General features: G+C 50.1%; 1 protein-coding gene across 1 annotated transcript; it reads left to right on the forward strand.

Annotated features, from left to right (window-relative positions):
- The first annotated feature begins 612 nt into the window (after positions 1 to 612).
- GABPB2 (GA binding protein transcription factor subunit beta 2) lies at positions 613 to 11,211 on the forward strand. The gene is made up of 9 exons (XM_082202348.1): positions 613 to 770; positions 2,731 to 2,870; positions 4,528 to 4,695; positions 5,282 to 5,476; positions 6,735 to 6,885; positions 7,028 to 7,141; positions 8,284 to 8,466; positions 9,559 to 9,710; positions 10,678 to 11,211. Exons 2-9 carry the CDS (start codon positions 2,763 to 2,765, stop codon positions 10,954 to 10,956), a joined length of 1,350 nt encoding a protein of 449 aa, XP_082058474.1. The 5' UTR covers positions 613 to 770; positions 2,731 to 2,762; the 3' UTR covers positions 10,957 to 11,211.
- Positions 11,212 to 12,248: the final 1,037 nt, after the last annotated feature.

Here is a 12,248-nt window from a genome sequence, read left to right on the forward strand (position 1 = left end):
GAAAAATATCAACAAATCTAGAGTCACACTAAGGCAAACCAGTGCAAAAGAATGAAGCAGTAATTCACGAATAACATCTCCCCTCTGGAGCAGAAAAATAGGCTGAAGACATCAGTGTTGAGGTTTTTGGGCAAATTTTAGCTTTGAAAAGCCTTGGGAAAAATCACCAATATTCAAATTGCGACTTCCCGCCATAGAGAAGCCCATGCCTAGAGCGGCTCCATCGCTCAGCGCCGATAGACTATCAGCCTCAAGGGCGCTCTTTAGTCTATAGAGGGATAGAGAGGAAGGAGGAGGGGAAACAAACATGGCCGCTCCCATAGAGGTGACAAGTGATAGAGCGTCCGACGAAATCCTCGGGTCAACCATGGCCGCTTACCATGGAGATGGCGACGGATAGAGCGGCAACCCCTCTAGGAAGAGAGCGGGAGAACGCACGTCGGAGGAAGGGGTGGGCTTTCCCTATATGTACCGGATATATCCATTGTGAGACGCTCCCTCACCTCGGCGGCTTCGTTTTCAAACCCGGCCGCACTTCCGGTTCCGCCATTTTGCCTCCCTTTCGGCGCCGAGGGGGGGAGGGGAGGAGAGGGGAGGGGCTTGAAAAACAAAACCAATTATATATATATATATATATATTTTCCCATGATGATAATAATAACCTATATTTTTAAAAAAGGCTAAGGGCTTTTTTTTTTTTGGAAAAAAGGAAAGATGCCGGTAGGAAGTTAGGAGAGGAGAAGAAGCGAACCCCAGACGCCTCTGAGGGGGTGAGTGAGAGGGGGGGGGAAGGGGGTGGGGAGGGGTCGTGGTTGTTGGGGGGTGGGAAGCCGGTTGGCTTTATGGGGGGGGCAGTTGGCGTGAGGGGATGAGGCGGCGGAGGCCCGAGAGAGAGAGAAAGAAAGAAAAGAAAAGAAAGAAAGAAAGAAAAAGAAAGGAAGGAAAGAGACGACCTCGCAGGGCTGTTGTGAAGAAGAAAGAGAGAGAAATAAAGGAGGGAAAGCGCCACGTCCGCCGCCTCGAGCTCCTCGGAAGAAAGGGCAGCCTTAGAAATAACGCTGGGTTTCATGCAGGAATCAACAAACACACAAATTCTTTGATTCTTCCTCTTCCTCTTCTTCTTTTAATGAAGCCTGTATAGAAACATACAGATAAATGCTGGGAGCAATGGCAATAAAGTAATAGAAACAACCGCACTCAGCAAAGCAGATCCTGCCCCACAGAAAAGAGGCCACAAATATTTGTGTGTGTGTGTGTGTTTTTTGAAAACCGCTTTAAACTAAGGGAAGCTTTTCCCCTAATGGGTTTGCTAGTTTTCAAGGTTGCAGAAGACTCTTTGGGGCAGGAAGACCTGTAAGTGGAGGGATGGGAGTGGTTTTCTCCCCCCCCCCCCCAAAAAAAAAATGGGTATCAAGGATTATGGATTTAATTTGGCTTCATTCCCAAGAGAGACCTCGAAGCCCTTTGCCGTATAATGACGGACGTGTGTGTGTGTGCGCGCGCGCACACACACACACACATATATGTGTGTGTCTGTATAATGTAATATCTAAAATGTAATACACACACACACACACATATATATATAGGGGCAGAAGACACACACACATATATATGTGTGTGTGTATGTATATATAATGCAATATCTAAAATGTAACACACACACACACACATATATATAGGGACAGAAACAGGATGCTAAAAAAGGACAGGAGAGCCGTGGGGTCTTGCCAATACATTTGAGTGGAAATACAACAAACAAGCACACTTCTCCCTGTAACCCCATTTTCAGGCCCTGCCTTTGCTGGGGATCCAGAGGGAGGAGGAGGCCTCCCCTCCCCCTTTATCTTATCGTTTCTTGGTGCGGGGGAACATGCCTGCCTCTGTGGGTGGATGCCATGTGCATTTCAATGAAATATTAGCGTTCGCTTCTCTCTCCCCCCCCCCCCCCGTTTTAATATTTGTACATACCCCTTCGTATGTGTACGAATTTCCTTCCCTCTTTGTTTTTATCTTAGTCCTTTAACATAATATATTTTAACTTTGGATTCTCACCTGTTAACAATCCATTTTTACATCTTTACCTTTACGTGTTTATTTTAAATATGCGTATACACGTGTGCCTGTTCACATTCATTATTTCTGTTCTGTTCGACAAGTCTTGATTGCAAGCAGTGGCGTAGCATGGGGGGTACAGGGGGGGGCGCACCAGGCGCAACATCTGGGGGGGGCGCTCGCACTCGCAGCTCTCTGCCCCCTGCTAAAATCCACGGGTTAGGGGGCGCAAATTACTTGCCTTGCCCCGGGTGCTGACAACCCACGCTACGCCACTGATTGCAAGGAAGCCTCTGAACGGTTTGCAAAGATACCATGTGTATCTTTCACGTAAAAGTTTCTAGGGGGTTTGTTTGCCCTGTCGCAGCGAAATCAAGGACTCGCCTCCTGGCAGCCAGCTAGGCCAGTGGCAAGGGATGATGGGAGATGAAGTCCAAGGACATTGGGAAGGCTGCAGGTTTCTCACTCCCTGCTGTAAAGAATTGGCCTTGCTGTATTGTGAACCAGCGCTTAAGGTCTTACCTGTTGCACTGTGCTCCTGGCAAGTGGTTATAGGAGGGGCTGGAGCATTTAATAATTGTCATGCCTTTTAAAATGCTAAATTATAGCCTTGTGGAGTTTGATGTCCTCTCCTTGAACCGTACTGTATCCTCTGCTCTCTCTCGCAAACTCCAGATTTTTGAAACCATCTGTTCCCATGTATCAAGATGTCCCTGGTGGACCTGGGGAAGAGGCTGCTGGAAGCGGCTCGCAAAGGCCAAGATGACGAAGTCAGGACGTTGATGGCAAACGGGGCGCCTTTCACTACGGACTGGGTGTGTATGGAGGGCAACAATATTGCGGGGGACGGGAGAGGGAAATGGGGGGAAAGGTTCTTTTGCTGGGATCACAGCAACAAATTCATGGCTACTGGTCACGATGGCTTTGCTCCGCTTGCACACAGTGTTTCTAAATACAGTGGTACCTTGGGTTACAGACGCTTCAGGTTACGGACTGCACTAACCCAGAAATAGTACCTCTGGTTAAGATCTTTGCTTCAGGATGAGAACAGAAATCACATGGCGGCGGCGCGGCAGCAGCAGGAGGCCCCATTAGCTAAAGTGGTGCTTCAGGTTAAGAACAGTTTCAGGTTAAGAACGGACCTCCAGAACGAATTAAGTTCTTAACCCGAGGAACCACTGTACCAGCTGCTGAATTCCATGGGAGTGGAGCGGGATGTGCTGCTCAAATCCTACTTGCTTGTTTCTTATGTACTATAGAGCTATGGTCTATTTTTTAATTTATTGAATTTATATCCTGCGGTTTGTCCCGAAGGAGCCCCGGGAGCAAGCAGATACAGTAGTAACTTGGTTCTCGAACTTAATCTGTTCCGGGAGTCCGTTCGACTCCCAAAACCATTAGAAAACCAAGGTGTGGTTTCCGATTGGCTGCAGGAGCTTCCTGCACTCCATCGGAAGCTGCGTCGGACGTTTGGCTTCTGAAAAACGTTCACAAACCGAAACATTTACTTCCGGGTTTGCAGCGTTCGGGAGCCGATTTGTTCATCAACTAAGCTGTTCGAGAACCAAGGAACCACTGAATACAATTTAACAACAAAGCAAAACATTCGAAAGCAGTTCTGAAAACAATTACAATTAAAAGCATCTAAAAGCAAGTACAGTTAGGAATTTAGGAACACTCTAAAGGCAACTACAATATAAAACATTTGTGCATCTGATGATCTTGAGGGCCTCTCTGTATTCCTCAGCCACCAAATTCCTGGGCGAGTTTTCAGATTGCTCCTGGAAGTTAATGATGATGGAGACAGGTGCACTTTGCTAGGGAAAGCATTCCACAACCGGGGAGCCACTACTGAAAAGGCCCTGTAATGGGTCAGTGCCAACCAGGCAGCTCCCAGTGGCGGCAGCATCAACAAGGCTTCACCTGCTGATCGTAGGGTCTGGGGCATTTTGTACTGGGGATGGCGCTCTATTAGGTACTTGGGTCCCAAACCTTTTAAGGGTTTATATGCTCATACTAACACATCTGCTGAAATAAATAATTGTGGATTTGTGAACAGTATATTATGTCTACTCTATGCAACTCTGTCTGCACCAGTTTCAGAGGAACCCAGATTTGCAACCTCTCAGACAGTGTTGGACTCCCAGCTCCCATCAGTGTACCTGCCCATTGGCTGTGCTGAAGGGGCATGATGGGCGCTGGAAGCGATTGACATCTGGAGGGGCATAGGTTCCCTACACACTTGTTATAGAAGACTGCATGGTCAGCTGAAGCCATTTGTCCCCCACTCCCCTGTCCACAAGGCACAAAGTCCCTGCATGCCTCCTGAGTCACGGAGATTGCGTGTCGCCTTGAATACAAGGGGAGCGTCCGCAGAGCCATAGACGAGCCCGTTCATCGTGGAGCATAGTCAGGGATGGTGGACTATGCGGTAAAAGGGTGGTAACGTTTTCGTGTTCACTCGTCCGGCAGCTGGGAACATCCCCTCTTCACCTGGCAGCTCAGCATGGCCACTATTCCACGGCGGAAGTCCTGCTCCGAGCGGGAGTGAGCAGAGACGCACGGACCAAAGTGGACAGGACGCCGCTGCACATGGCGGCCGCTGACGGGCACTCGCACATCGTGGAGCTCCTCATCAGGGTAAGCGAGGTTCTGTTGTAACGGGGGTGGCTTTAAAAAGACCTGAGCAACGGTGAAGGTTAAGCAACCAGGTGTCAGGTTGGGAATAACAGCAGAACCTAAAGCCCACCATCTGTTTTCACCCATAGAAGCAGTAATAAGAAATTATCCTCCATTCCCTCTCATCTGCTGAACCTTCACTGATTCGTTTACCCACATCTTGCTCTTGTCATAGTGTCTTGTTAGGCATAGGCAACCTTTGGCCCTCCAGATGTTTTGGACTACAATTCCCATCATCCCTGACCACTGGTCCTGTTAGCTAGGGATCATGGGAGTTGTAGGCCAAAACATCTGGAGGGCCGAAGGTTGCCTATGCCCGGTCTTGTTGGTACATTGGGACAGACTAGCATAGTTGTATTCCTGTTGTCTCGACTGTGGCTAGAGTAGCATTTGCGCCAGCATAGAGAGCTGAAAAGCACTTCCTTGGAGCATCCTTGATGGTGTGGGCAGTTTGATTTCTTTGCACGGCCGGGGAGCAGCGTTCCCATGCTCCTCTTGAAATTGGCTTTGACCCATAGCTGCTGTTTCTCTTTCCCCTGCTCATCAGAACGGTGCCGACGTGAACGCCAAGGACATGCTGAAGATGACGGCGTTGCACTGGGCGACGGAGCACAACCACCGCGACGTCGTTGAGCTGCTGGTCAAGTACGGGGCCAACGTGCACGCCTTCAGCAAGTTTGACAAGTCTGCCTTTGACATCGCGCTGGACAAGAACAACCCAGAGACCTTGTTGATACTTCAGGTGGGAGAGAAACGCTGCCTTTTTGTTCCCAACAGAACACCAGCCCTGATAAACCGTATCTTAATGAGGACCTAAAAGGATATTAAATATCCCAAACGCCCTCCAAAACAGCAGTGCTTTTATTATTATTATTATTATTATTATTATCATTATTATTATAACTTTCTGTCTGAACCTCCATTGGCAAAGGAGCTGAGTGAGTTCCTTCTGTGAGGGTGTCCCACAATCCAAGCACCCTCGCCACGAAAGGAGCACATCAGACAGTGAGGGAAAGGGGTGAGTAGAGGAGCAGGTAGAGGCCTTAGGAGAGCCTGGCCCAACACTCTTATCTGGGTCTAGGATAATGCTATGCTTGTGGTTACAAATACTGGCGTTTATCTCTTTTAGACCCGAAGGACTGGCACCTAAAAATAACACTGCCTCTTTTAGATTTCTGGTGCCTTTCTCCCATCTCACAGCTGAAGCAGAATATGCCGACAAGCCTTGAAAGTTTAATTTCTTTTGACCCAAGGCAGTAGTTTAATCTACATGTTTGGCAAGATTTTTTTAGCAGTTTGCATAAAACAGTATAAAACATTCATTAAAAATACTGATAGAACCAAAGGTTCAAAACTAATGGATGTCCAGTTCATCAAAATAGAAATAAAACCGGAAGTTTTAAAAGCAGGCGTACGTAATAAGATGGCGTGTCTGAGTGTGTGTACGTAAATGAAATATGTTTTAAGCAGATGTTGCAAAGAGTACAGTTGTACTTTGGTTGCCGAATGTCTTGGTACTTGTACGTTTTGGGTCCCGAACTATCAAAAACCGGAAGTGAGTGTTCTAGTTTTCAAACTATTTTCGGAAGCCAATTGGAAGCCGCACCTTGGTTTTTGAACGGTTCCGGCAGTCGAACGGTGACTGTATGGTGAAGGCATTTTCCTAATGTCAATGAGCAGTGCTGCAACGCTGAAAGATTGATTCCTTGCAAGTGTGAAAGCAGTTGAGTAGGCACATATGGTGCAAGGTGATTCCCCATTGAGTTTGGCTGGGTAACAAATCGGCACCCAGTGCAGATCTCTGAGCCTGAAGTGTAACACGCTGAGAGGGTCTTGCTCCTGTCAGGAGTTGTGCCGCAAGAATGGCACTTTCTGGACCAAGAATTCTCCAGCAATGGGCTTGCAAAGAGGCGGGTGGATGTGGCAACTGGAAGGCTGTTTTGGGGCAAGCGTTTAGGGACGAACATCTGCCTGAATCATGGCATCGTTCTCTTCCTCAGGAAGCAATGCAAAACCAGGTCAACACCAACCCCGAGAGAGTGAACCCGGTCCCAGGCTCCGTCACCGTGGGCCAGCCGTTTATTTTGGCTTCAGGGGACATGATGAGTCTGGCCAGCATCGTCTCCTCGGCAGGCACAAAAACAACCTCAGGTAAGACTCTGGCAACGGCCGCACCCACTTCCTCCCCTCTTGCCGTGTCAACACAGGATAGTGAAACCGCCTCTGCGCGTGTCTGCCATTCTGGGATGTCTCTGTTAACATCCTTTGTTCCCTCTTCCACCCTCCCGGGCAGGCGATTCCCACATTTCCACGGTGCAGTTTCCAAACTCAACAACCTCAGTCCTCGCCACGCTGGCAGCCATCGCTGAAGCCTCCGGCCCACTTTCCAACTCAAACAGAGCCCCCGGTAGGTCGAAAGGAATCTGGGTATTAGTCGCCAGGGATGGGTGGACGGGTGGAAAGACTTTGGGCATTGTCCCTATGCAGGCTGTCTCAACTCTGATGGGAAAAAGCAGGTCATGTCTGCTCCCTCTCCAGCACCCTCCTGTCCATCCAGATCATAAGCAGGGAGGGGGGGCGGATTGGCTTAGCTCGCTGGACTTCCCCCAGTAACCTGGTGGGCATTATAAAAACAAACTAGTTAGCTACAGTAGCGTGCTCTTTAACGAATGCTAGCAATAAAAATAAACAGAAAAGCAATACAGAAAAAGTTACAGAATCCTATAAACAAGACCAATAAACAAAGAAACAATTGCATCATAAGGTAAACGAACAAAATTACAACATGAATTAATATTTCCAGTTTAACAAAATGCAAGCCTCAAGGCTAGCAGGGCTGCCTGGTACCCACTGCTTAACCCCTGAGAGACCTGCCGCAAAGACACACTTCTGAAATATTTAGGGGTAGGATGAGGAGCCAGCGACTCTTCAGATGCTGACTCCAACCCCCAGCAGCCAGCAAGGCCAGAGGTTGTAGACGCAGCAACATCTGGATAGCAACAAACTCCCCATCCCTGTTCGGATCCTCACAAGCCTTATACACACACAGACACATATGTGGAAACAAAGAGCTAGTAGTGTTACTCCCCCTCCAATCCCTCCAAAGTGCATTTTAAAGCAGGGAGAGGGAAACTGCCTGCCCCCCACCAGCAGGACAAATAAGTCAGGGGCGAGCATCCGGCAGGCCTCAGGTCCCGCCAGTGCTGAGTTAGGCCATTCAAGGTCTCTGTGTTAAGAAAACGGCCATGCCCCTACACAAAAAAGGGAGCAAGAAACCCTTCCGTTCTCTGTGCTGCCATGAGGTCTAGAAACCTCATTTTGAGTTTCTCGAGCCCATTCCAACAAACGTGAAAACCGCAGCTGCGTGTGGTTGCTAGACCTCATTTGTTCATTTTCTTTGTGGCTCCAGTTCGTAAGCGCTGTGTTTGTCCAGGTGGCCCCCAAAGCTGTGATTTAAGCTCTTTCCTCCCTGGTTAAATTTTTTAAAAAGAAACAGAAGCGGCTGAGCTCTTGCCTTTGACTTCTTTCTCTCTCTCTCTTTTTTTGCAGCGTCTGAGGAAACAGTGGACTCCAGCTCTGCCAGTTCCCCCCTCCAGCACGTGGTCGGTGGCGGGGGCCGGCGGATTATCACGATCATGACCGACGGCGTCCACCTGGGCAATCTCCAGGCGGCCCTTCCCAGTGGGGCCCTCGGCCAGCCCTTCATTGTGACGATGCAGAATGGGCAGCAAGGTAAGGGGGGGGGGGAAACGACTCCAGGGGAGAGGTGCAAGCTGCTCCTTCAGCCAGCATCAAACAGAAGAGCAGAGAGTGCGGGGGACACAGCTCTGGCCCTTCCAGTGTGGCTGGACACTTGACTACATCTGGGAGGTGTTATGAGAGCCACCTTCAAATTCCTGGAGAAGACAAGCAGGTTTGTTCTTCTGTTGCTCTGGAGTGGAGGATCCTAAGCAGCAGCTTCATAGGACAAGGAGATGCCAACCAAACATTAAGAAGAACTTTCTGACAGCAAGAGCTGTTTGACAGTGGATCTCGGAAGGTGATGGACTCTCCTTCCCTGTAGGTTTTTAAGCAGAAGTTGGGTGGCCGCCAGTCAGGACTTCCTTAGCTGTCATTGCTGCACTGCAGGGATTTTGGACTGTGATCACCCGTCCCTGGCCTTTGGAGGGCATCCCTGTCTGGAAGGCAACAGGTTGTCAAGGGCCTGCATGGTATCTTTTTGGCCTGGCAAGCCAGACCCCATCTCTGCCCCACCTTCCCCTTCCACAGTCCCAACTGCGTGGGGCCACCCATCCGAAGGAACTTGGCTGAAGACCGTGGGTATGAAATAGGGTTGCTGTTTGGAAAACCCCAAAGTTGACGAGCCTTTTAAAGACAAACCCCAAAGTTGTTGAGGTGTTTTTTTTTACAAACATGCCAAAAACACCTTGCGATTTTTCAATTGAGTTGTCTAAGATCCAGGACAAAGCCAGATGTCAATTCTGCCTTTGAAATCCCAGAAATGTCCGGCAAAATCCGGGCGTATGGCAGCCCTGTATAAAACAATTGAAACAATAATACTGTTATTATTTTTATTAGCATGCCACACTTCAGTCTCAGGTACCAAGGGGAGTTACAGCAATTTAAATACAGTATTAAAGAAATTGAATTGAGCTATGAACTGAAGATGAACCAACTGTAAAGGGATGAACGTGAACTGCAGTTAGTTGAGGCTGGAATGGCTCCCGTTCTAAAAACTGGAGTTTCCAACCCCTGAGCAGCACTGCGTGCTTTCCTCCCCTCACCAGAATTCCCTGTGTCTCTCTCTCCCCCCCCCCCTTGCAGTCCTCACAGTGCCTGCTGGTCAGGTCGCAGAAGAGACCGTCATCGAGGAGCAAAGTGACAGCGATCACCACATAGTAGAGGAGGAGGAGGAGGAGCCCCCTGCCAAGAGGATCAAGGTAGAGGAAGTTGCAGATGACCTGGAAGAAAGCAAGGTAAAGTGGGGGGGGGGGGAACCCAATGCCTTTTGGGCGCCCATGTCCTAGAATGGCGAGAAATTTTTCTTTTACAGTGGTACCTTGGAACCCGGACGTTTTGGCTCCCGAGCAATTGAAACCTGGAAGTGATTGTTCTGGTTTGCGAATCTTCTTTTGGAAGCCAAACGTCCCACAGGGCTTCTGTGGCTTCTGATTGGCTGCAGGAGCTTCCTGCAGCCAATCGGAAGCTGTGATTTGGTTTTCGAACGTTTTGGAAATCAAATGGACTTCCGGAATGGATTCCATTTGACTTCCAAGCTACGACTGTTGTTATTGTGTTGCAATCATATCCCATCATTTTCCCTCCCAAGAAACTCAACATGGCGTAATCTGGGGAACCGGGTTCACGTCTCCGCTCCTCCACCTGCAGCTGCTGGGTGACCTTGGGCTAGTCACACTTCTCTGGAGTCTCTCAGCCCCACTCACCTCACAGAGTGTTTGTTGTGGAGGAGGAAGGGAAAAGGAGATTGTTAGCCACTTTGAGACTCCTTCAGGTAGTGATAAAGCGGGATATCAAATCCAAACTCTTCTTCTTTATTCTCACAATAGCCCTGTGAGATAGGTTAGGCTGAGAGGCAGCGGCCGGCCCAAGGAGCTTCATGGGCAAGTGGCAGGATTTGAACCCTGGTCTCTCCCTGGTCCTAGTCCGACACTCTTAAGCACAAGTAGTTCTCCCTTTTTGCCAGAAAGATTTTACTTGTGCGGAATATTCCATCCCTTTGCAGAGGGAAGATGGACGGGGCCTCTGTGCTTTTTCCCTCTGCAGTTCACGAGGTCTAGAACCTTGCTTTCCCCCAGCAGTAAACTGGGATTTTTAGCCCAGCCCTGATCCACCACCCACCCCCCTCTTTGGAGGAAGCCCTCTCTGCAGCTGCCCTGAGCCGCCCCTCCTGACAAAGACATGGGTCTGCTTCCCCCCCCATAGGAGAGGGAGATTTTGCAGCAGCAGCTGCAGGAAGCCAACCGCCGCGCTCAGGAGTACCGCAGCCGGCTGATGAAGAAGGAGCTGGAGGCCGAGGGGTACCGGCAGAAGCTGGAAGCCATGGACAGGCAACAGGCCAACGGGACGGAAGGGGTCGCGGAGGACGACGGCGAGGGCCAGGCGGTCAGCTCCGCCACCATGTCGGAGGAGGAAGCCGTCAGCTCCACGGTGGACCTGGAACTCCCGACCGACGTCGCGGTGGAGACGGTCAGCACCTCGTAACCCTTCAGGTCTCCCTTTCGCTTACTTTCTTAAAATAGGAAAATCTAAAGGATTAAAGCTTGCCTGGGAGAAAGGGGAGAGAAGGAAGCCACACCCCTCCCTCCAAAGAAACTCTGGACAAAAGTCCTTTGGTGGGGGACAGTTCACAGTCAACCCCCCTACCCCCTCTCCTGTCCGTTGTCCTCGCTTTCCCCCCTTTCAGAACAGGGCTTTAAACACACACAGCCATAAAATAAATGCCTTTTTTATAATCTCCCTAGCCGTTCAGAGAGAGATATTTTTGTTACCGGAAGCCCTTTTTATAAGCCGCCAGCAAGTGACCTAAAGCACCGAACCAAACCTGGCCCTTTTTAGGAGGGCGAGGCAGCCTTATTGTCAGGGTGCCAGCCTTCTCTGGAACGGGGTGGGAATGCTGATGTATGCAGCCCAGTTTCTCGGGGGGCCGGAGACAGAAAACAGGAGCAGATCCACAAGACGTTCCCTCCCCCCCCACCAAATGGTCCCAGTTGCTGAAGGACCCTGCGTGCAAATTGACAGGAGGCACTCACTTTCCTGTTTCCTGAGGCCTTGACAATAGCCGGTGCGACAAAGGCAAGCTCGCCTCTTAGAAACACCGGCAGCAGCTTGTATCGAAAGCATTGCCCTTGGTGCTGAGCCTCTGAGCTGCCCTCTCTGTACCTCCTGGTGGCCGAGGGGGAGGGTTTTATTAGCTCTGGGGGTTCCCTTGAATTCCAGTCGTTCCTCTCGCTTATCTGGCTGGAGGGGCATGCGTGTATGTGTGTGAGAGAGAGACTGTACAAACCAGCCTTATTAGATTACAAAAGGTAGAAATCCACGCCCGTTGCTCCACCCACTATCTCCTCTGGCCCTGCGCACCTCTGCCAGGTGGCCCCTGGAAGATGGGGATGCAGCCACTGGGCTGCAGAAGCTTCCCTGGCCCCAGCATAAGCCTGCCTGCCTGTGCCTTGTGAGATGTGCATATTTACCTCTGGCTCAGGGATGAAGGGATGTCTGCAGCCCTAGGCCACAAGCCTCCTTGTCCTCCTTTAATCCCCATCCTATTCTGACCGGGGCTGGTGGGACTTGGGGTCAACCTGTGGAAGGCTGCAGGTGTCGTCTCCCCCCTGTTTCTGCCCCCCAGGCTTGCTCTTCGCTGTATGCAGGCCTTTGGGATATTCAGCTTTCAGAAGGGACCCCAAAGACTCTTGCCCTTGTCTGTCTCCCTTCACCCTCGCACCCCCAGCCTTCAGTTCTACCCAGAATACAACACGTACCGTATTATTCCGTCTATA

Source organism: Podarcis vaucheri (assembly GCF_965113315.1).
Source record: "Podarcis vaucheri genome assembly, chromosome: 16".
Lineage (NCBI taxonomy): Eukaryota > Metazoa > Chordata > Lepidosauria > Squamata > Lacertidae > Podarcis > Podarcis vaucheri.